Genomic DNA, 25319 nt, shown 5'->3' with positions numbered 1-25319 from the left:
TGGGTTGAATTATTGGGACTAAGACTCTGGCAAATCAACCAATGAGAAGGAATTAGAGCATCAAGACTGTGGCATGCAAAATAACATTATCATAAGGCATATCATATGATAAAACTCAAACACATAGAAAACAATCAAAATTCTTCTTATTAGCCAAATTTCAAGTTTAGTTTACCCCAGGCAGCCTCTTTTTATTCTTTATACATGAATATTGCTATTAGGATAGTTATGCTTATTTTAAAATTAAGACTGGTTTATCCGGGAAGGGTATAAAACAGACCTGCATTGTGATTCAGGCACAGTACTCATCACATGAAGACCCTCAAGAGCTATTTTTTATTATCTGCAACAGCGAGAGTGAACCAAGGCTGCAAATAACAATGTCTCATGGGAATAACAGTATATCACAAGCATTTTACCAGAGGAGAGGCAGAATATTACAACAGGAATAGTACCACAGCCAGCATGGAACAAACACCATTACCGGTGAAGACAGAGGGCAGGTTTGTGCCTCTGATGCTCTCCTCTGTCCTCCTTAGATAGGTCTCAGAGAGTAACACTGAACAAATATGCAACATTTGGTCAGCGAGTCATTGCTCCCTTAAATGAGAACTTATTTCATACCCACGCCCACGGTCTCGCACATACAGCAACACGGCACCAAAATGTCCACTGTGGTCATGCGGGCACATTATCGTTCTCTGAAAAATTATCAGAACCCATGCAACGTGCTGCCGGCATGCGGTCGCGTGGCATGTGACTGGCATCACCCTGCTTCCACTTGATTCTGAAACATCTATAGAATGTGCAGCCAATCTGCATATGAAAAGTGATCGTTAAGCCTTCAGCCGCCAATCGTGAACCCCCGCCCCCCATTTATTTTTTTCCCGCATGTGTTACGCAACGTGCACGCAGCCACCCACACGCTGCCTCTCTCCGCGAGCCGTGTAGCGCTCAAACGCTCTCCTCCTCGTCCGCGCCGTTCTCGCGCTGTGGGTTGATGTGACTCTCGCTGGCAATTGTGCCCAATTAGATATGGCCACCGGAGCTGTTTCTGCAGCAGTTGGTACCACGCGTATGTGGTTCTTGCGATAGCAGGGTGCAGGTTTTTAGAGATAATCCTCCTCCTCCCTGTGCCTCCCTTGTTGTGAAGATTAAGTGGTCTACCTGAGGCTACCAAATAAATTGGAGACCACCTACCGCCCTGCAGACTGCTCCTTACCTGGCAACAATGAGGCTGGCCAGGGTAATTAACTCTCCAAAGAAGTGCTAAATTATCAACTAGGTGGGTGATGACCACCACAATGATTCACTAGTAGGCTACCTGCTCTGAGCGACTTCCCCACGGGCTAACAGGTTGACAGCAGATCAAGGTGAGAGAGGAAGCGGTTATGGACTTGAATATTTCCTGCCTCCCTCCCTTTGCCGTTGGATTTATAGATGGATTCTTAGTCACTGACCCACAAGGGCAACTTCTCACAAAAGCACCCATCCTCCTCTCTCATCTCCACTGCCTGTACCGCACTGTGAACACACCGCCCACACGCCAGAGCACAGCACCGGAGAGCGCCATGATGTAACCGACCCAAAGAGAGCGCGCGCTCTTGCCGCTCCTCACGCCGCGTCTCTGCATCCCACCTGACACCTGCGTGGAGCACCCGGTGGGCCATCACAAGAATTTCTAGCCACATTTATTTTTTGGCCATTTAGCAGACTATTTTATTAAGAGCGATTGACACAGCTTATATATATTTTTTGCAAACAGCCACACAGCTGGATATTTTTAGTGATTCAGACTACCTCGTTCAATGGTAGCCTACGGCAACAGCAGCTCACCAGGGAATCAAGCCTGCAATTTGGAGTTGCAAACCTGATTCACGAAGTATTAAGCTACAATACACTTCCACGTAGATGCTGTGTGTACTTGAATGCTGCCTTGAACTTCCACTGCATTTCCAAAGCCTATGGTGTTCAAGTAACTAAAGACCGAAGGCTTCCCCAAAGCGGTTTTCTAAAAACAAAATTAAAATCAAATTCATACACCCGTATTCACGACATGTTGCCAAGAGTTAGGACATGGGAATTGTCGAAACGAAACACAAATATTTACATTATTTAAGACGTTATTTTATATTTTCCGCTGTCTGAAAAGTTGTGGAAAGCTTGTTATTCACAGGCTCTTGTGAAAAACTGAGTGGGTAGTAACGGTAGAATGTGCTTCGTCCAATGTCCAAGGTTATGTACGCTATTAGTGATGTTGGAAAATTAATTAATTAATTTTTACAAAAAGCATGTTATGCATATGTTAAGTAAAAAACTATCATTAACCCAATTACCCATACACATAATTTAATAACACCCAATAGCATGTTCCCAATACAGATTTCCACATTAAACTCCTGACTCATTCTATGGACGGGAACACTATTATTGAGTTGACCAGCTGGTTGGCCACTTCTCCACAAGGGCTATCTGCGCGTTTTCGTGTAAAGGTGTGATCTGCATAATCTATATAGGCTACGCTACTTTACCTGTATCAGAACACGACAAACAACCATGCGAAGGCTATATCCATTTTGGATAGTTGTTTTAAGCAACATAGTTTGTGGTTCGCGCTGCATTTCGCCGTCTTTGTATCTTCCCATGGACTGCTGAAAGTTGATCGATATATCGCTACCTGTCAATCATTTATGATAAATAATTCAGCCAACTGCCGGCAGGTAACAAACACCAAATTTCAAACATCCGTCAATATCTCCCAGATAGCCGACACATTAACAAAACAATGCAGAAATCTCCAGGACATTGCAATCGCAGTGTTTTCAACTCACCTCTCCCTCCCGCGGGGGTTCTGATCTAATAGCTCGATAGCTGCAGAATTCCGAGCCTCTCCTCCTCCTCTCGCAATTTCCACTCGAGCAAAAATACAGCACAGGACCCCTGGCTTATTCGGGGTTCAGTTTTTCATCGCGACTGCTCAAATTGTCCACTGCGGCGGCAGTCCAGTCCATCCCCGTGTCTCCTTGGCAATAATTGTAACTTGGAAGTTCATACAAAGTTGCAGCTCCGCCTCGCTTTGCAGCCGATGGAGAGATGAGGTCACCGCAATCCGGCTCCCCCCACACCCCCATGGAATCTCGCGAGAAGGATGGAGTGAATGAAAATGGGTAAAGAGAACAATACGAGACGAAAATGGATAAACAAGTCAACGGGGACAAAAGCCCTTCCAAAGCGTTGCTCTGGCAACAGGAAAATTGCAACGCTGTAGTCTTAGTATGCAACAGGTGATTTACCAATGAGACTAGCTTCAGCCATGAGAGCTGGCGGATTCCGGAATGTTGTGAGAAAAAAATCACATCTGTCAACCAACTGCCACAATACATCGTCTTGAAGAGGCTGCTTGCACATGTATGCATGTGTGTCTCTTCTGTTATCCTTATTATTTCCTGAAATTTGCCTTCAGGTAATTGCTTTATTCAAGCCAATAATTAAATCATTGGTTGACAAAATATGAGCATATACCCGCAAATGAGACATAATACTGTTTTATTGTTTATACATCAAATCAAAAGAAGGTTTCTACCTTGTCAGACTCAAAGGGAACATCTGCTTGAAATTGTTTATACCTTGAAATTGCAAACAGATTAAGCATTACAAATATTTGCACAAATAAAAGTAAGTTATTGTGGAATGTGAACCAAAAGCAAAATACAAAACAAAAGAAACTTGTAGACCTACTAAACATTCCAGCCCATGAGTGAGAGGTGATAGCCAATAGCCCATAGGCTGTATCTGCACATACACTAGTGATCACTTTATCAGGCATGCCTTTATAGTACTTGGTAGGACCTCCCCTTGAACAGAACAGCCTGAATTATTTTTTGGCATGGATTCAGCAAGGTGCTGGAAAATCTTTTTAGAGATTGTGGTCCATATTGACATGATTGCATCATACAGTTGCTGCAGATTTGTCAGCTGCACAATAATGCTGTTAATCTCTCATTCCACTACATCCCAGGGTGGTCTATTGGATTAAGATCTAGTAACTGTGGAAGCCATTGGAGTACACTGAACTCATTATTCATTCATTATTCATTATTACTCATATTCATGGAACCAGCTTGAGATGAGAATATAGGTAGACTGTGACCATAAAGGGATGCACATGGTCAGGAACAATACACAGGTAGGCTTTGGCATTTAAACAATGCTCAATTTGTATTAAGAGGCCTAATGCATGCCAAGAAAACATTCCTAACACCATTGCACCACTGCCACCAGCATGAACCATTCACACAAGGCAGGATGGATTCATGGAATCACATTGTCTATGTCAAATTCCAACCATACCATCTGCACTTCGTGCAGAAATTGAGATTTGTCATAGTAAGCTATGTTTTTTCCAATCTTAACTGTCCAGTATTATTAGCCTGTGCCTACTGCATCTTCGGTTTCTTCATTAGCTGACAGTTGTGATCTTCTGCTGCTGTAGCCCACCCACTTCAAGGTTTTATGTGTTGTGTGTTCAGAGATACTCTTATGCATCCCACTGTTGGAATGTGTGGTTATTTGAATTAGCCGCCGTCCTCTCAGCTTCAACCAGTTTGGCCATTCTCCTCTGACCTTTCTCATTTACAAGGCATTTTCAGCAACAGAACTGCCATTCACTAGATGCTTTTTGTATTTTGCACCATTCTCTCTAAACTCTAGAGACCATTGTATGTGGAAATCCCACGAGAGCAGCAGTTTCTGAGATACTCAAACCACTCCACCCGGCACCAACAATCATTACACAGTGAAAGTTATTTAGATCACATAGGCCTAGATCACATTTCTTCCCCATTGAGCTGCTGCCACATGATTGGCTGATTAGATATGCAAGCCTATTAAAATGCAGTGTCTAGCCTACCCATTACTGGGGCCTTCCTGTCACTGCAGCTCATTTCACAAATGTCCCACATTGTGAATAGGCCTAAAAGTGTAACACTATAAAAACAGTGAATACATTTGCAATGATCACATTGCAGTGTCAATCTAATGTAACCTATTTCTCTAGGCTAGTGAAAGTAGCCTGACCAACTAGAACGAATATTCTACAGAACAGCATAGGCCATAGATTTAATATTTTTCTAATTAAGGATCTGGCAGATGATAAAATCAGGAAGCATGCTGTATAAGAACGTGGACCTACAGAACGGCAAAACCTACTGTAGACATAAGCTTCGTTGTGTAGGCTACTGAGATTGAAAAGCCAGTTAGACTGATTTCAGGAGCAAAAGCTTACTTACTGGACACATATTGGTTGGAAAAAAATACTCTCAATTTATTAGTCTATGTCCTGCTATTGCATTAGTGTATGCATCCCCTGCTGTAAAATCAAGGTATGCCAGTTGGTCATAAGCTGGTCCAGCTGGGTATGAGCTGGTCAACTAGTATGGCCAAGCTGGTCATAAGCTGGTCTAGCTGGGTATGAGCTGGTCAACCAGCTAGTGCCGGTAGCTTGTCAGAGCTGGTAGCTGTTCAACCAGCTACCAGCTGTTTCAAAACATAGCTTGAGCTGGACAAGCCATGTCAAGCTGAGAGCTGGTCTAAACTGGTCAACCAGCTAAACCATGTTGAGCTAAGAGCTGGTCTGAACTGGTCAACCAGCTACCAACTGTTTCAATACTTTAACTGTGTTTTTTTCAGCAGGGTTCACTTAGTGGAAGTATTTATCAGTGGGAAAAAAAGAAAACCTTTGCTCATGCTGTTGCCACAACAACAGTAATAATAAAAAATGAAAATAAACAAAAATTGACCCATGTCTGACAACCTGCTACTATCCATCAACATCAACTGCAGAAGAAGAGTGGGCAGTGAGTAAACATGTGGGAAAGCTCCTCGCCCCCTCTAGTGCATGACCACGGTACTGTAGCTCTGACCTCTTTCCGTGGATGCTATCATGCGGATGGATGCAGAGGACTGAGAAGAATAGCCCCTTTCACAATCATTTGCAGGCGCTGTCAGACTAATACGAAATGACAGCAAAAAATTAAAAAGTTGTTTTGGTACACGCACACACACAGGGCCTTTGTTCAGCTCACAGAGTGGCTTAATGCAACATGGTTGCCTGTAATGAATCACGCTTAATGTTCTGCACCCACACAGCGCAGGTGATAAATATTGTCTTTTGTATGGGATGACATACAGTGAGATGTGAGTAAAATCATTAAATAAATAGTGGTGCATTATGCTTAAGGCCTGTTGAAAATCTCTAGTACGCAGCCATCTGGAATGTTAAGAAGTTATCCTCCAGATGTTCCTATGTACCACAGTTCAGACTATCTGAATATGATATTTTAATTTTGTCTTTAAATAATGAAGGTGTGTGTGTGCGTTCGCGTTTGTGCATTTCTGTGTGTATTACAATCATTTGACAGATGCCCGTATTCAGAGCAATGGGCAGTATTTAAGAATATCATATCATCACCAAGAAGAAACGGAGGCTCATGTATCATTGAGTGTAATATTAACTGAGCAAACAGCAATTTCTATTGTAACAAGGCACAATTAGACAGAAAACAGCTATATCTATAACATTATCTGAAAGGAAGTCCAAGGAAAGAAAGAAAAAAAGAACGGATATCTAAACGGTCTTCCTCGGCATGGAAGGAGGAAATGGAAATATGAGAGGTGAGAGAGATTACGATATGACTTTATGGCTGATACCATTCTTTTCTTTCTGTCTGTGATCCTTGGTCTATATTGCATTACCATACTGCCCTCTCTCTCTCTCTCTCTCTCTCTCTCTCTCTATCTCTCTCTCTCTCTCTCTGTCTCTCACTCTCACTCAATCAACCCCTAGGTATGTTGGAATTCACAACAAGCATTGTTGCTGCATCACACAATCGGGTCAATCAGTGGAATTATCATACTGATATAGTGGAGACATATGCACATGGATATTCATGCCTAATAACTGAATGGTAGTTTATGGCCACATAATTATGTTAGATGAGCCCCACAGTTAACTCTTTGCATGTGACTGATCTGAGGGTGGCATTCATGTGTAGGAGGCATAATGACAGCAGCAGCTAAACATCAAGAACTTAATTTACATACAATCTAGTTGTGAGGTCAAGGCCAATATCATTTGCAAGTTCATTAGCATGATAATGGACATGTCATAGCCACACAGAACCCAGAGCTTGTTAGAGGGTGAAATGTTTTATTTGGGCAGCGTCAAGTCTTTAGACTGTCATCAGTGCTTGTCAGGCTCCAGAATAAAAAGTGACACTTCCTAAATGATGGGCACAGATTCTCTCTCTTTTTTTATCATGATCTGATAAAGTTGTGTCTGACTTCATGTTTCTGTGATCATGCAGTCAGAGCAGGGATCCTGGATCAATTTTGGGTCCGTTAAGAATAGACCCAAAGAAAGGCTGCTTTTGTTCTCTTTTATGGAGATAGGTCACCAAGAGTGTATGGGGAGGGCAAGAAAGGTTGCGGTGTATTTAAATAGACTAGGACAGTGATAATCAACTTTGGCCCTCAAATCCAAATCCGGCTCTGGCCCAGGTAATTAGTGTTGCTGATTGCCCAGAATGTCTTCACACCTGACTTTCCCAGGTAAAGGCAGGGGGGAGAACAAGCAGTTCTCTGCCCTCGAGGACTGTGGTTTGCTAATCCCTGGTCTAGGAGATGTTTTAATTGTATCCATGTTGATTATATTAATCTGGAATTCCATAATAAAAGGAGTTAGTGCCCTTCTCTTTCCTGGGCATAGTTTTCTGACAGCACCTATCTTTGTGTAGTCACATTATGTAGTCCAAAGGCGTGCAGGTTTGGTTACTTGGGGGGCATTAATAGGGCATTGCTGCAAAAAAGCATGCATGCTTCAGTCAACTTACCCTGTATGAATAATGGTTAATAAAACTTTTCTGGGGTGCAAGACAGTCTGTTTAATATTTAGAAAGTGGGCTCTGGCATTTCTCCAAATAGAACACCAACTGAGTTCACCTGGGGCAGCAGTCAGGTCAATCACCCGTTGTGGGGTGCAGTGCTAGAATGTAACTGTTCAAATACTGAACTGTATAAAATGTTGTAGTAAGCCACTGTTATGCATTTGAAATAATCACTTTTAATTTAATCAAATTTCAGAATTCTTTTAGATTCCATGTATTTGTATCAGCCAAGGGTATATTTTTTATATATTTTATCCCCCTTTCTCCTCCACTTTGTTTTAAATTATTAATGCTATATGCTGGTGTCTAACTAAAATGTCCATTGGGGATTATACAAATTTAAGATGCATATTCCATGTTACTTCCATGTTTTCCAGTTGATTAGTTTGCTGTTTATTTGAAAAGCCTATTGGTTGAGTTATTCACTTGGATGGCTTGTTTGGACAAGAATGGCAAAAGCAGGGATCAGCATCCTCAAGGGCTGAGAACTGTTGGTTTTCTACCTTCCATTGACCTGGGAGGTGTGAAGACAGTCTGGCCAATTAGCAGCACTAATTAGCCAGGAGAAAAGAAAACCAGGACTGGATTTGTATTTGAGGGTTAATGATACCTGGGTTATAGCTTGATTTAACTTAGCACCAGTGCCTGCTTATATTTTCTCACTGCCTCCCACATGACACCCAAGAATTCACCCAATCAGAGGAGGGAAATGGTGGCTACGCTTTTAGAATTTGTTCAGTAAAACAGAAAATCGAGAATTATAAGGTTCTAACTGACATTTTTCACAAAAATGAGTTAGTGCCATAAATATTTTCTTTACAGGGCACTAAATACAGTATATATATGAAGTTTTACACAAATACTGCATAAAAAATGTAAAAGATCTTTGAATCTCAAAACCACATTATTGGCATTTGGCAGATGCTCTTATCCAGAGCGACATACAGTTGATTAGACTAAGCAGGAGACAATCCTCCCCTGGAGCAATGCAGGGTTATGGGCCTTGCTCAAGGGCCCAATGGCTATGCGGATCTTATGGTGGCTACACAGGGATTAGAACCACCAACCTTGCGTGTCCCAGTCATTTACCTTAACCACTATGCTACAGGCCGCCCAGAATGCAGATAGGACCTCATAATTCCAAGGACACAAAATGCTGTGGGGTTCGCAACCGGTGCGCAAGGGTCGCCTCAGCAAGAGATCAAGGGTAAACCCACCCAGCACTGGCCAGGCCAATAGCAATTGGATCATTTTAGGAGCTGTGATCATGAAGCCATACTCCTAAGATCAGCTCTCTTTAGCAGTGGAATAACACACTGCCTGTTCTGGAGAGGCTTCTGCTGAAACTATTTTACATTCTGCTCTGCAAACCTGAAGAGCTTAGCGGCGGTATGACTCACTCGAGTGTGAAAGCGCAACGTGGGTGGAGGATGACATCACCACACCGGGCACAAGCGCCTAGAAGCTGGACCCCCCCCCCCCCCCCCCCCCACCCACCCACCCACGCAGACACCCCCGCTGCATGTACCTGCCTAAAATACCACAGAACAGTGTTTTTTTTACCGATTGCCCTCGAAAAATCAGTCTCTTGATTCGTCTCTTGATTCTTCTGTCAAACTATAGGTGTTGGGGGGCGGGGGTGATCGACCAATGGCGTGGCAGGATTCTGTCTCAGTGTGACTGGATTTTAAGAGTGGGGTAGGCTGCAGTCACTGGGAAATCACGATGGTACTGGGGACCAAATAATCTGCGACCTCCTCCCTGCGGTTTCTAATTGCGATAGAACAGAGTTAAATAAATTGATTAGACCGTGTCATTCACGGTCTTTTAATGCTTCAAAGATTGCGTTTGATATATTAGTCAATTTTCTGATAATATGTAAACATATCTCGGTTCGCGCAGAGAAGCTGTGCAGATACTGTATTTGTGATGCCATGCTTTCCTGAGATACTCATTGTCTGTATCTGGCACCATCTTTCCACGTCTCCAACACCAGGATGGGGCAGTGACTTAGAGACATGAAGGCATGCAAAGAGGCTTCGTCAGCCAGCCATTTTACAAATTACAATCACAGCAGAAGGAGATGGAAGTTGTGTATATCTGAAGCAGGACCTCCTTCCTGTTGCTCCCTTCAGCACATACACACACCCACAAGAACATACCCACAAGCACACACACCCATACACACACCCACAAACACGCACACACACATATACACACAAGCACACACACACCCACAAGAACATACCCACAAGCACACACACCCATACACACACCCAGAAACACGCACACACACATATACACACAAGCACAAGCACACATACACCCACAAGAACATACCCACAAGCACACACACCCACAAACACGCACACAAACACGCACACACAAATATACACACAAGCACAAGCACACACACACGCCCACAAGCACACACACACACGCACACACACAAGCACACACACACACCCACACACACAAGCACACACACACACACACACACAAGCACACACAAACACACACACACACACACACACACACGCACGTGCACACACACACCGCACATCAGTAAAAGCAACAGGCAGAAGGTTCATGCCCCTTGATGAGGGATCGGGCAGACAGCTGCCCCAGATGCCCAAAGCCACTGGCATCAACTCTAGTGTGGACACAGATGGCTTGTTGTCAGTCACACTGCTGGCAGAGACAGCGGTTGACAGGAACGGGAGGAATCAGCTCTTTTTAGCATTGTGAGGAAGGGGCGGGTGGAGAAACACATTAGTTAGAAGTACTGGCAAATTGCGATGAAAAAAGAATCAAGGTTACCTTTAATCACCAGAATAGTGATATGCCTGAAAGTAGCTATGCAACCTTCTCATATATAATAATAATAATAATAATAATAATAATAATAATAATAATAATAATAATAATAATAATAGCTGATTTTAAATAACTGTGACTTTCCCGCCGACCTTATATTTATCAGAAAAGAAAAAATAACATTCACCTGAGATCATCTGAACCTGGAACCTGCTAAATGTAGATTTGCTTTTAAGCTTGCATAAATTCCAAACCTTAAAATATCTTACATATTTGTGAATTCAGAACCTATAATATTATCCAAGTGAATTTGAACAGAATCATCACTTAACCTCTACCCAACTCTTTATATTATGTTTCAGACCCTAGTTTTAAGTCTAACAAGTCAAATGTAATTTATAAAGCTGACAGTTATTAGAATGAAAACAATGAATATGACATAAAAGGTGAAACAATAGTTCCATGCATATGTTTACATGCATGCTAACTGACATTTAAAAAGTTGCAATCCCAGTCAAAATTGCATTGTATTTAAAAATATTATTTAGTTGTGTAGTAGTAATGGAAGCAAACCTATAACATTGTTGAATGGGTGTCATTTTTTTCATCCTTCTCACACGACATGTTTTTACTAATTGACAGTTGAGCTGCCAGCGACTGAAATTAAAACTTATCATTGTACGTTCAGTTGTCTCTTCATGATGCAATGCACCAGGAAGCTGGCTGAACTGACAGTCAAATGAGTCATATCAACGCCACATTCTACTGCACTGCAGCGCGGGCTTAGCTTTTTAAAAACACTTCAATATAGTGTTGAATTTTGGGATATACAAATTCTACAATCGTGCCAAGAACTAATGCGGTCAAAATATGTCCCAGTAATAAAAAGTGACACTTTCTTAAAGACTTTTTTTAAAGTTCCGGGCAAGCCGCAATGCGGTAGGTTTGAATCAGAGCTAGGAAGACCGGAGTTTAAAATTTGACCACCATCTACTGGACAGAAAGGGTACTTAAAGGGAAAAAAAAAACCTATGAATGTGCCAGGCCTAATTCAGTTATGCTGGGAATTCCTTTAATAGAGTTAAAGGAACGAGCATTTTCAAAATCATTAAATGACTCAGATGAAGTGTTAAATGTACCCTAAAGGCCTCATTTTCATAACCCGGCGTTGACTTGACGTAATGGCCATGTTTGTAATGCAGTAATTAATTGGTATCTCTACTTCCTATTCTGTTCTGAAAAAGCCAGCAATTTGGCATGGTTGTGTGGCATTAATATGCAAGGCTATCCTAAGAAGCAAAATGTGAGTCATTTCAAAAATAGTTGTAGATTAGCACACGCTTTGTCTGATAAAGCTGTTATATTTACTTCCTATACTCCTCCAATAAAGCACGCTGGAGTATGAAAAATACTTTAACATTGGAGTACTAAATTTGGAATAAAACATGAATTCATAATTTTTTACAAAGACGTATTCTTCATTCGAATACTTCAGCAGCAGAATGGACCCATTTGTCAGAGTGTATGCCCTTAATACCCACCATCTGCAGCCTGTTGTACAGGGTAAGAATGGCTTTGCAGGGGACATACATTCACTATATTGTTGCCAGTTCTCCAGCTGTGTCGATATAAATTTAGTTCAATGATTTTTATGCCAATAACCCAGCATGTACAGTAAAGGGAATAGAATAGAAAAGGGAATTCTAAAATCAAGGCTATGTCTCATACCTCATACATATTTCATCAGAGCTAATACTAATTTCCCATTATCATAAATATAGATTGGAGTCACAGAAGGACCCATGTCTCAATGAACATAAAACAACTGTAATGCTTCTTCAGTGAGGCAGGCTTTTGGTTGGCTTATATTAAAATATGGTATATTACTGTATGGAAGATGCACTTTCTTTGAAGGGCATTTCATTTTCATTTTCATTTTCATTTTTATGACTGAATGTGTTATATATGTAGTAAGTTGAGATTCAGAAATGTGATTATTATTATTATTATTATTATTATTATTATTATTATTATTATTATTAAATGTGATATGATAAAACATTGCTGAATGATAGAGGTCATTGCTGAATGATAGAGGCTTGACAGGCTTGTGCTTCTGAGTTCAATTCCATGGATTTTCTAGACTAAGGATACAAAATGGAGAACTGGATTTTTAATGGTCTCATTGGGTCTCATGCAAAAACATTTTAAGATTCTTATTTCCAATTTCTCATACTGCATACCACATCCCATAAATACCATATAAGTCTAGGCCTTTGCAGAAACTTCATTCATAAAAATGGCATTGAACCCCAAAGATGTCCGTTATAATACAGTGTATATGGTACTGTAGGTGGGTTCTGTCAAATAGAGGGCCAATGGGATTAACACGAACAAGAGACATAGTCTACCATGTAGTCAATACCCAATTGGGTAGATTGGTTTTGGCAAAACATAAGCATATGTTGGACCTTTGATAAACTTCCTCTTATTCCTCCTACACAGTCCACTAAAATGTTTCTGAAAACATTTGAGGTAAAAATAAGCAATGCAATTGCTGAATCATGATTCATATTTGAAAGAATGATATTTTCCTTTATCTGAGTTCTGAGCCAGGTGAGCTGCACTGACATGCACAGCAAGCCTCTCCATAGAAAATGAATGGAATGCATTGTTTACATGATTCATACGAAAGGTCACAACCACTAGTACATTTTGTTCCTACCTAAGAGAAAAGTCTAAGTTTGCCCTTACGAGTGGTTCCTGCATGAGACCCATTGTATTTCAGGCTGCGCCTACTAGCCGCTGTGCACCCTGGGACTGCCGCCTGGTAACCCCCACCCCCTCTACCCCACCTCAATGGAGCCCGTGTCCCAGCACCCCACAATTCCCCCAACACAGCCTCGTAATCCGGCATAAACGCACAGCTTTGCTAAGATATGCTGTGACTCCGCCCCCCAGTCACATCTTATTGCTCAAAGTCACACAGAACAACTGGCACCTTCTCTGTGTACTCCTCCAAACCCCAGAGACCGTTCTTCTGCAACTGTGACTGAATGTACATTCACCCTGTTGGCCGTCTCTGCCTGCTCCCCACTGCCTGTAGCGTAGTGGTTATGGTACATGACTGGGACCCAAAAGGTCAGTGGTTCGATCCCCAGTGTGGGCACAATAAGATGCGCTCAGCCGTTGGGCCCTTGAGCAAGGCCCTTGAGCAAGGCCCTTAACCCTGCGTTGCTCCAGGGGAGGATTGTCTCCTGCTTAGTCTAATCAACTGTACGTCGCTCTGGATAAGAGCGTTGGCCAAATGCCAATAAAGTAATGTAATGTAATTTCAGTTGAAGTTATCTGAACCTCGGTTGTAATTTTCTATACGTGTTGCGACCTCTTGTGGTAATGTTTGAGTATTACAGCTTTGATTTGAACATGGCTGCACTCCAGCCCCCATAATGCCCTCTTGTCTTATCCTTGGAGGCATACAGATCAGTATACAACCATTATTAAATAACTGAGCATTTATTTTTCTGCAAATCAAATTTGAAAAAGTCAGAATTCTTCAGCACATTTTATATCTTCACAATAAAATTCAAGTAATCTTTAGAAGCAAAGTACTTTTTCTTTTAGAAATCAGAGACAAGCTGGAACAACACAAAGTACATTTTCCTTCATTAAAATTCAGTTTTTGACTGAATACAACATACCCATAATATAACTTGCACATATACAAGTTTCAAAGAGGTTTTTCTTGGGGTTTTACCGGTCTGAAAAGCTATGGATTTCTTATTTGCGTAACATATCAAAGCCATCAGTACAAATGTAAACACACACATTATATCAATGATTACCACTTTCAAAAACTTTGTTCCAACATACGTATTGGTCTTCTCCAAAGATACATACATGGTACATACATTTTAAAACAGGGTTTTGGAATATTTTTAGTCAGCAGGCTAATTTCTATCAAAGATACACTGACTTTTTCGCGAACAGATGAAAGACAAATAAACAGGATTTTGCAGGCATAAAATCTGATTTCATTGTTTCCTGAAAAAATGTACCTCTGTAAAAGTACCCTTAGCATATTTTGCATGTTTTTGTAATTAGAGTATAGACTTTGACAGGCTATTTTTTGTTGAAGAAAAGAAAATGAATACATTTCTGCATCGCTGTAGGTTCCTGTCCACTGGGCATTACTGACATGCTTGAACTGTCACCTGACTGACATGCCATCTGTACGCCTTCCACAAGAGCAAAGTCAAAGAGAACAAAATAATAAAAATAATAAATAAACAAATTAAGTAACACCCAGCAAAATAGTGTGGTAAACAATCAACTAATGTTGGTGTGTCCTTGATGCACACAGAGTGTGCCTTTTATCAACTTTTAATAGAAAACCTCCCAACACCATTGAGGTACAAGTATATGGATGAGGTACAGTCATAGATGAATTCATATACAGTCCCCAATTCACTGCAGAAAACCCCTCGCAATAACAGAACAGGATCAGGGGTTTTTCAAGTAAAAGTAACGTGCATCAAAGGCAAAGTAAACATGACAAATGTGACATTTAGACCATGTATGACAACTTGTGGAATTATTTGTGGTAAAAAAGTATGGTATCAAATAGAAACACAATTGAATCCCTTCAATAGCACTGCTTTGTGCCAGAACTGTCAGAGCTAGCTCACAACCACACACCTTTATTCGATTAAATGGGAGAATGGAGAATGGATTAGTGCCCTCTACTGGATAAGCTACACTTATCAAAGAAACACATCGAATGAAAATAATGTTGTCAAAAACTGTTGTGCAACTACGACATAATGTACATTTTCTAAAAACAATTTTTAAAAACCTGATGCCTTTCAGCAGACTGAAAATGAAAGCCAACAAGGATGGTGAGGAAAATTATTCTAGAGGCATTTTTACACTGTAAAAGTTTCAGCATTAATTCAATTCTGAAAGAGTACATTTTACTCAGGCAAGGGTACATTTTGCTGTAGAGTACATATAATTGAGGGGTGTACAATCTTATTCAAAAAGGCCCAGTTTTTTTTCAAGCCAAACACCAAGACACATAATTGTACTTAGCAAGGGCTTGATTGTAGGCCATGATTAGTTCATCAGTTGAATCGTTTTAAGGTACAATAGGTAATTTCAGACTAACGGTCAAGAGAGGAATTGCAGCAACAAACAACCTCAAACCACAACAGTGTTTATGCCTCCACTCTTCTCTGTGAATACGCTGATGTAACCCCCATTGGCTGAAACCCCCGTTGAAACCCCCACGCCATTGGCTGTGGCAATTAGAACCAATTTTCAACCAATGAGCTTGAATTATTGAGCTGTGCAATGTTTTGGTACAGAATGTCGGTCTGTCAACTGTATATTTTGAAACCTAATTTAAAGACTATAAACACAGGCAGGGGGTGAGTCAACATGTCATTTGCCATGAGCCTTTTTTAGTGATAGGAAGGGATTTACAATGGCATTATAATAATGTTTTAACAATCTTACCTATTGTACCTTTAACTGGCACTGCAGTGCTTGGCTAAAATAAAAGTCTGCAGCCACACTGGCCCTTTTAAGATTTGACACTCAAATCCCTTTTAGCCTCTGCAAACTCTATTAGAGCTGAATTAACACTGAGTATTTTACTTAGCCAGCAGTCCCCAGGGCAGTGGCCATTTTCCACACTAACACCAGCAGGCTTTCTGTGAGGTTCCACTGGCGTCACATTCACCACTTTCCTCCTCCTCCAGGGCGGCGATATTGAGCTCATCATTGAGGGACACACGCAGGATGTCCAGCTCTTTCTGATTGGTTTGCAGTACCAGCTCCGTCAGACGAAAGAATGACTGGGGAGATAAATGAAACACTGCAATTGCTACGTGCTGGATGCTGCTCAATATGTTAAACTATAATAGGCATGCAATAGTGTCATACTGGCATACAATAGTGTGTAAAAATTTGGGCACCTCAGGTCAAAAAGCCTTTAAAAATGAAGTGAACAAAAGCAAACCTTACCTCTAAATGGTTAAACATGACACATTTCTTCAAAGTTTAAAGCAAGATTACTTTATTTACTTATTTTTATTTTTTACAGTTTCAAAGTAATAAAAAAGGAAAAAGGCCCAGTGCAAATATTTGGGAACCCTGTCAGTTAGTACTTTGCATCTTCTCCTCGGGCAGCTTGTAAACACTTCCTGTAGCCAGCGAAGAGTCTTTAAATTCTCGCTTTTGGAATTTTTTCCCATTCTTCCTGGTAGACATAAGAACAATATTCTTCAGCCTCCTTGCATGTACAGAGTATTTTTGAGATTTTCAGTAATATTCAAGTCTGGGGACTGTGGTGGCTATTCATCCGTCTTTTCTAGAGGTACATGGTTGATTTCAAGGATCATCGTCTTGCTGGAATGCTTGTAAGCCCCGCGCTAACCCAAAGATGGAATTTAGCAAGGGTGAAGGTATCTGCACGCTTGTCCTTCAGATGTTGGTGAAAAGAAGTTAGTATGGTTAGTATTAAACCAAATGACAGAGTCTTAAGGTCATACCTAAGGTCATAAAAACTACACGCTCTATGCTCATTTCTGGCTGCAAAAGCTCCCAGATTCTTAGTTTCCCCTGCTTAAGAACACAAAATAGGCCTTTGATCTCAATCTAAAAATGGTCAAAATACAAATTTAGACATTTCAGATTTCGAGACATAGTTCCCCGATGGTCATGGGGTAAGGACAGGTGGCTTCACAGGGGCAGGCTTCCACACTTTTCCCTAGGCTCCTGGATGGTTACCAAGTCCTAGGTATACTGCTGTGGACAATTGCACCAATCGCACTGAGACAAGCAAAATGATGCTGAACATCTGAACCTGCTTTGTCATAAAAACATCCCATGCTTTATGCATTTTAGTGACCTGAGAGAAATGTGACAGGGTAGGGGTGATTCGAGAGAACAGATCAGAACAGAACAGAACAGTCTGAGGTTCAACCCTTCTCGCAACCTAAAAAGGTTGTAAACTTGACACCAATACCCAAGGAAGGTCACTTTACCTGGTCACTGCAGTGTGTAAAAGTGCATTTATTAAAGGGTATTACAGTGAGTACCAACCTCTCTTCAACCTCAATGTCAGGACTGACCTTTGAACATTAGCCTCTAGAATTTCTTGATATTTGGTGGAATCCATTCTTCCTTCCACTCGCACAATATTTGATGTGCCTCCAGCTGCCACACAGCCCCAAAGCATAATGGATCCACCTCCATGTTCACAGTTGGCAAGGTGTTGGTTTCTCCAAACATACCTTCTTTGGTGGTGGCCAAAAGGTTCAATTTCAAAAGTACATTGTTCCAAAAGGCTTCAGGCTTCTCCATGTTTTCTTTTGCAACTCTGCCATGTAGGTCTTTATTATTTAAAGTATGTTATATTGTTGTCCCAGAAAATTCAGGTTCAAGTCCTGAATTTGTTCCTGGATTTGCTCATTAGCACAATTACTTAGCCAAAAGGTAGAACTAATTAGTGAAATCACCTGGCTGAGTTCATGGGTGGAAAAAAACCCACAACTTTACACCTCTGCTTAACACAACATGGCACCTGGTACACACACACAAAAAAAGATCTATTCACTCGACGCCACTCACCTCCTTGATATTGTGATTGGTAAAGGCACTGGTCTCAAAGAAGTCCATTCCGTAGGCCTTGGCGAGCTGTGGGTGTGACATCCGTATGTAAGGTTAATTTAAAAACATAAGAGTGGGTCTCTCTGTGAGGGAGGAGGGTGCTACTTCACCTTGTCTCCCTGCTCCGGTGCTACCTGCCTCTTCTGGTCCTCATCACACTTGTTCCCAATAAGGATCTTCTGCACCTTGTCTGGAGCGTACTGAAGCACAACGAGTAAGCAAGAAAGTTTCAAATTATTTTTTGGCAGCTTTTTTTAATAGCTTTTTACAGTTCTATGTCTTTTTGTGACCTTGCTTTGGTAGTAATGTGCTTTTCACAGTTGTGCCAGTAAAATTTGAATTTGAATTTGAATGAGTAAATTCCCTTCCTGAAAAGATGATAGTTACCCAATTGATGAACAAGCTGGCTCAAAAGACTGTGTGTGTGTGTGTGTGTGTGTGTGTGTGTGTGTGTGTGGGTATATGTATGTTTTGTAACTGCATTTTCACCTCGTCAATGTCAGTGACCCACTTCATGATATGCTGAAAGGAAAGCTCACTGGTGATGTCATAGACCAGGAAGATCCCCTGGAAAGAGAAAAGGGATTCTGGGATCCATTATGACCACAAGGGACTATGTACCCATTACGCTCCACCTTAAGGCACCTTATTCCTCCTTGGGTTCCTTGTGACAAACAGCAGGAACACAAGGGACTGGGTTGGGCATACAATAATAACTCAATACCCATTCATGAACCACAAAATGTGGAATCTTTACAGAGTGGTAATGGAATTGAATTGGAATTACACACATTGTCAATCTTTGGAATATGAATTGAATTGTAACAATAACATTGCAAATCTTTGGAATTGAATCGGCCATATTTAATTACTATTCTGTCCAACCATATTCATCGGGCATTGTGTATAGTTTTCTGTAAAAGAGGCAATAAACACTGTTACCATAGTACTATAGAAATGAAATAAACTTCTATGTCATTTGAATAATTTATTTTGAATAGATTATCATTTGAATCTGTACGGATTATGCAGTATATCAAATAACTGCATCTATTTGGAAATGGAAAGGTCATGGGTGTAAGGGGATTGAGTTAATTAATTAAATAACTGATTTTGAATAGGAACTAATTGAGTGTAAAATATTAAATTGGTATTGTGTGTGCTGAATTCACTCGGAATTGAAACTTAATTTAGATGACTGCTTTGGAAAAGCAGTTGAATTGATGGAATAGAATTTCATGGGAGAATAAATTGAAGTGTTAATTGAATTAGTGTAGTTAGTCTATTGAGGGGTAAAATAGTTTAAAGATATGCACATCGACCAGGGTGCAAGCTAATATGGGGCAGTAGTAAAATTGAAGTAGAGCCTGCACACCTGAACTCAATATAATTCTTTATTAGTATCAAACACCATTTCGACCCATATTGGATCTTTGTCAGGTCAAACTGAAGAGTAACTGACCTGTGCTCGTCTGTAGTACTGTTTTGTGATAGTCTGGTATCGCTCCTGTCCCGCTGTATCCCTGCAGAGAGACACAGAGCAGTGGAGCAAGGTTTAGAGCACAAGGTGGTGGGGCATCTTCAATGGTAAGGTTTACATAGAAGTATTCAAATTTACCCAAAGAACCAACATAACAGGTTGTCCTGCAACTTAGTAGTTCCCAAGTCCACAACCAAAATGTATTCAGCAAATATACTTTATGTGACCCAACCCATATTGAAATACATGTCATATGTTTCAGGCTAACATTTCCCACTTACCATATCTGTATCCTTACTTTGATTCCATCCATTTCTAATGTCTTCATTTTGAAATCAATCCCTGCAGGACAAGAGAAGAGGCATCCAATTTATCCTACTGGGAAACCTGGGAAAAAGGACTGGTAAAACCACTGGGTTTGACTGTGACTTGATTTTAAGTGAGATCCTGTAAAATTATACAGTACCCAGAATGCAGTATTACACTTCTGTCATGATATTCCCTAACATACAACTTAAGTTCAAATAAAATAATTAAAAAGGACACATGGTGGATTCTGATTTACTATCAGTTATCACTTTAACCCTTTTCTGTGTGGCTTGGCAAGATCCCACAAAGGCCTATGCTTTACCGGTTTCCATGGAGATAATTTGATTAATCTTTCTTGGGAATCAAAAAATCTTGGTTGTGATATGTTGGCTTAGAGATTATGGCCCTGATTAGTTCTATCCTAGCCAGTACCCGTTTGAGTTTGACATACCTACCCAAGTCATATTCTGTGACCTTTTCCAAATAAGGGTCTATTGCCCCGCTTTTTACCTGAAATACCTTATGGAATGAGGACAGAGATAATTCATTACACAAATTTCCCTGAAATCAAGTGCACCATCAGCAGGGACCATTCAACCAAATTGAATTTATTTCTTTGCAGTTGAACTCACCTTTTGTAGATGTTGAGTGAATCAGAAATATTGATTGCTATTTTGAAGGTATCAGCGAGAGTCAAGAAGATAGGAGCAAAAGATCTGAAAACTTCTCTAGACATTGTATATACACAAAATAAACACATCTCCAATCTACACATACCATATATCCCTGCATGAATGCATAAATAAGAGAATGTTTGACAATTTGGTGGATCCCAACACAATAAAGGCTAATGACCCCATTACACTGGGGGATACACTCTTTACCAACGGGCAGCCAATGGTATCATAAATTACAGTGCTGCATTATTTTATTTGTTAATGCTTCTTTAGATACAAGCATATTTGAATATTTGCATATATTTTGTCAAGAGTTGGGATCTATCTGGGCACAACTAACCTTAAAGAACCAAATTTCATAAACCAACAGCAACATCAAAATCATCTTTGGCTAGACCCTTGGCTGGAAATAACTTTAATAACAACTGAAGTGACAGAAATGTACAGAGACCATATTTACCTAAGAACAAAACACGCTGACAAACCCTGAGTGGATTCAACAGGCACCAGAGCAGGCAAAAGGGCTATAGACCTGCAGCAGAAATTAACAGTCGACACTCAAACATACCAGGAACAGGAACTGACTCATTGTATGGACAGCTTGAAGCACGTCCTCAAGAGCATCGAGAGCCCATTGTCATGCTAATCTGACCTTTGCTCACATTAGAGGATCACATCGGAGCTGCGACACACTGAGAGTCCATCGCGTCACCCATTTCATCACGGCCTGGATGCACACTGACCCGTGTCGAACACAATAACCTGCCCTTTCGGTCATGGCCAATCCAACCTGTACATGAAGCGCAGCTTGGATTCGGAAACCATGAAAGGCAAAACAAAATCCAGCACGAGAATAAAGTACAAACAGTCATGGCACTGACACCCAACACTCTCAGCAACAGCTCTCTAAAGGGAGTGGAGCTGAGTCAGCCGCACAAGATGCAGGGGAAGGGAAAAAGGAGACGTACTGCCACGCTGGTGCGCACAGAGCTAGCGGGTGGTCATGGTGCTTGACTTTACAATAGGTCTATACTAGATATGCTTCCTCCGGTATTCCTTCTGCAGTCCGAGTGGCTGTCCACAGAAACTATAAAGCAGCCAAGACGGTGAGACAGCTGGTGCCATGTTTGAGGATAGGAAGGGGAGTCACAACAGCACAGAACATAAAAGGAAAGTCTGCAAAAGCACTGTAGCAACGTCTCACCAACGGCTGTGATAGGATGGTGTTTGTAATTTCATGCTGTGCTGAGGCTAACAGGTTCACACTAAAAGGGAACACATCTAATCACCTGATAAACACTGTATTCGGAAGTCAGTGCGATTAACAAATGTCAAGCAGGCTCCTGCAGGGACAGGGAGAGGGACTGCATTTATAAAATTCAGGATTCAAAGGAGAATGAGCTGTTCAGGATGGGCCTCATGATCACTAAAGTGTGGCCTACTCTGTGTCACAGGGCAAGATCAACTGTTACTCCTCATTGGACCGTGTTCTCACTGTGTACCATTCAAAGGTCAATATAGATAATTGACAGAACATCACCACACATCACAAACTGAATGTAACGGGAGAGGTGTAGGGGCAGAAGATTTATGCTACATCATTCCCCCAATGTATGCAGATGTCAGAACTTTGGAAAGTACTGAAGATTCCTGTTAAATGTTAAAACCAAGATATATTTGGATATAAGCTATATTTACGTAATAATTACATGTGTGCATTACTCATCTGCTAATCTTTCAGGTTTGAAGGCAATGAAATGTAATTTTATAATAATAATAATAATAATTATTATTATTATTATTATTATTATTATTATTATTATTATCATCATTATCATTATTATTATTATTATTATTATTATTATTATTATTATTATTATTATGTCATCATGTATTATCATCATCATTGTGGGTTAATGGAAGACAATATTTGATCAATTTCTCTGAGCCTATGTCAAAATAATAACAAAATTAATTCAATAAGGCTCTGCCTGCATATGGCTTCACATCAATTATTGTATAGATTGCCATTGATACCTGAACTTAAAATGTACATGAGCATGTCTCACTTTATGAAATCCTCTTGTCTATGCATAAGAACAGTTGTGCTTCAATCTGAGCCAGACTGAACTGTGTTCACTGACTTAGGTATGACACCCATAAATTACTGTGACAGCTTCTCCATCACTGCAGAGAAAACAATATTCCTTCGTTTTTATCACTCGCCTATGGTACATAGATCACAGACAGCCACAGGATCGGCCTTGCCTCTTTTGAAACTAGCTGCATCAGTCTATATGCAAAGGCTTACTTCCTTTCCAGGTATAGTCAGAGTGCTTTTAAAATGCATGTCAGACCTCTTATGACTGTTTTCAGCTAGAACTAAAAATGGTTTTATATCCTTTATATCCAAGGGCAGGAGTGTATTTGAAAACGTTCCATCACTTTTCCAAATGGTTTAACATTAGGTAAATGTTTTCAAGGACTGAAACAGGTCTGTATAGTAAGTTGATTCCAGAATTATACTGTGAATTATTCTATGAGAATAATTTCCTATGATGTGGGGGAAATGTGAACCATTATAGCAACTTCATAGATTAGAAAAAGCCTCAGTTTATTATGTACACTTTATTAAGTATACCAAAGTGTTCACAGCATTCTGAATTGATGAATATAGCTAAAACCCACTGGATAAGAAGTGCAGCTTCACTTTATTCTTCAGAAGAGAAAATAACATTTACTGTAGACCTGCTGACTGACAGTATGATAAAAATATAATAAATGTAAGCACGCACACCCATTTTAGTGTGAATATATGCAATGTACTGCATATATGCCACCAACAAAAGTTTAAATACAATATTCTACACTGCAAAATGGATTGTCATTATCGATGCTTGCTAAACTGATATTACAAATATAGCTATACATAACTGTCAGACATGTAATGTATGGTGTGTGAAATGAATCACCAAATTACATATATTGCTTTTTCACTGGATGTCACTCGCCTACTGGGTTATAGACACGAGCGTGGTCCAATTACAAAAGGATAATGTTCATATTTCTTAGAAATGTTTCACAAAATTCAGTCTACCTAAATAGACAACATTATTAAATGACGAACGTCTCATAGCTATAAGCCCATTAAAAAAGTATTGCCTACATTTTTCTTCCATTTTTGCAGAACTACCCAGATGCTTGGAATGTCTGCAAATCCAAAATTGGGCAGGCTATTCGTGATTTTTAAAATAAAAAATCTTTATAATTTTAGGCTACCAAAATTCAAAAGGATAGGCTACGCTGGGTAATGTGCAGAAGACTATAAATTAGCTGCCTTACCTATTGTGGAAATATGAGACGGGTGATATTCATTGTCCGTGAACCTGCACAACAAACAGGTTTTCCCGACCCCGGAATCTCCCAGAAGAAGCAGTCTGAACAGCACATCATACTGCTTGGCCATAGTGTCATATAGGGTACTAGATGTTAACTCTGCAACGAATCTCCGAACCTAGCATGTATATATCCCATATCTGCCGGGATGCAAACAGCACAGATCTCTGTTTCCTTAACCGCTTCTGAAAGCGTTGGTTTCGTCTATTACAGACTAAATATCGCGGTGTTTTCCTGTTGGTTGCAGTAAAGGGTGGATCCGGTGTTTTCGTCTAGGGCTGAAGAGGCAGGGTGGCTGCTCGCTCCGGCCGCTCCACGACATCACTGTTAGTGTCAGCACAGAAATGGGTGGGGAATTGGGAGGGAGGGGAGGACTAACCCTGAGCAATATCATTCATAATTTCACGAGGGTAATGTGTGGTCTTTAAATATTTAAACGTTTGCATTCAAGATTTGGTATACCTAAAATAAACAAATAAATAAATAGCTGAATTAAATAAAGAAATGAATACAGTCCCCTCCAAAAGTATTGGAACAGCAAGGCCAATTCCTTTGTTTTTGCCAAGACAATTGAGTTTGAGGTCAAAAGATGTACATGAGATGACAGATCCAAATTCCTGCTTTTATTTCCTGGTATTTCTTATCTAGATTTATTAAACAACTGAGACCTTTTGTATCAGACCACATAATTTTTAGGTTGGCAAAATAATTGGAACATGTGACTCACAGGTCTCTCTTGTTGTCCAGATGTGTCCTATTAGATTTATTGGTAAAACAATAAATAGTTCTAAATGTCTACTCTTGTTTTAGCCTTGGGTTTTACCTGTGAAGACTGCATTTGTGTTAGAAAAGATAAACCAACATGAAGACCAGAGAACTGTCTTTGGGAGAAAAGCAAGGCATTTTCAATCTTAGACAAGAGGGGAAACCGATCAGAGACATTGCAAAAGAATTGGGGATAGCTTGTACAACAACTTGGAATGTCCTGAAAAAGAAGGAAACTGCTGGTGTATAGGTCAACCA

At 40.4% G+C, this 25319-nt stretch overlaps 1 protein-coding gene and 1 long non-coding RNA gene across 3 annotated transcripts in view; both read right to left on the bottom strand.

Moving 5' to 3' along the window:
* The window catches only part of LOC133128129 (uncharacterized), a 54941-nt gene extending 51931 nt beyond the window's left edge, over positions 1-3010 (bottom strand). Inside the window, exon 1 of the long non-coding RNA XR_009708723.1 lies at positions 2832-3010. This is a non-coding gene — a long non-coding RNA (uncharacterized LOC133128129). The remainder of the gene's footprint in view (positions 1-2831) is intronic.
* An 11247-nt stretch (positions 3011-14257) lies between these two features.
* rab15 (RAB15, member RAS oncogene family) lies at positions 14258-24599 on the bottom strand. Of its 2 annotated transcripts, none has more exons than XM_061243190.1 (7): positions 24243-24599; positions 20196-20256; positions 19897-19957; positions 18924-19001; positions 18545-18634; positions 18396-18461; positions 14258-16618 (listed from the first exon to the last, which is right to left on the bottom strand). In XM_061243190.1, exons 1-7 carry the CDS (start codon positions 24364-24366, stop codon positions 16457-16459), a joined length of 642 nt encoding a protein of 213 aa, XP_061099174.1. In that variant the 5' UTR covers positions 24367-24599; the 3' UTR covers positions 14258-16456. The 2 variants fall into 2 exon arrangements, with proteins under 2 accessions (XP_061099174.1, XP_061099175.1); XM_061243191.1 differs by lacking the exon at positions 14258-16618 and adding an exon at positions 16925-17244.
* Positions 24600-25319: the final 720 nt, after the last annotated feature.

Source organism: Conger conger, chromosome 5 (genome assembly GCF_963514075.1).
Source record: "Conger conger chromosome 5, fConCon1.1, whole genome shotgun sequence".
NCBI classification, from domain to species: Eukaryota; Metazoa; Chordata; class Actinopteri; order Anguilliformes; family Congridae; genus Conger; species Conger conger.
This window is presented reverse-complemented; position numbering and strand designations above follow the sequence as displayed.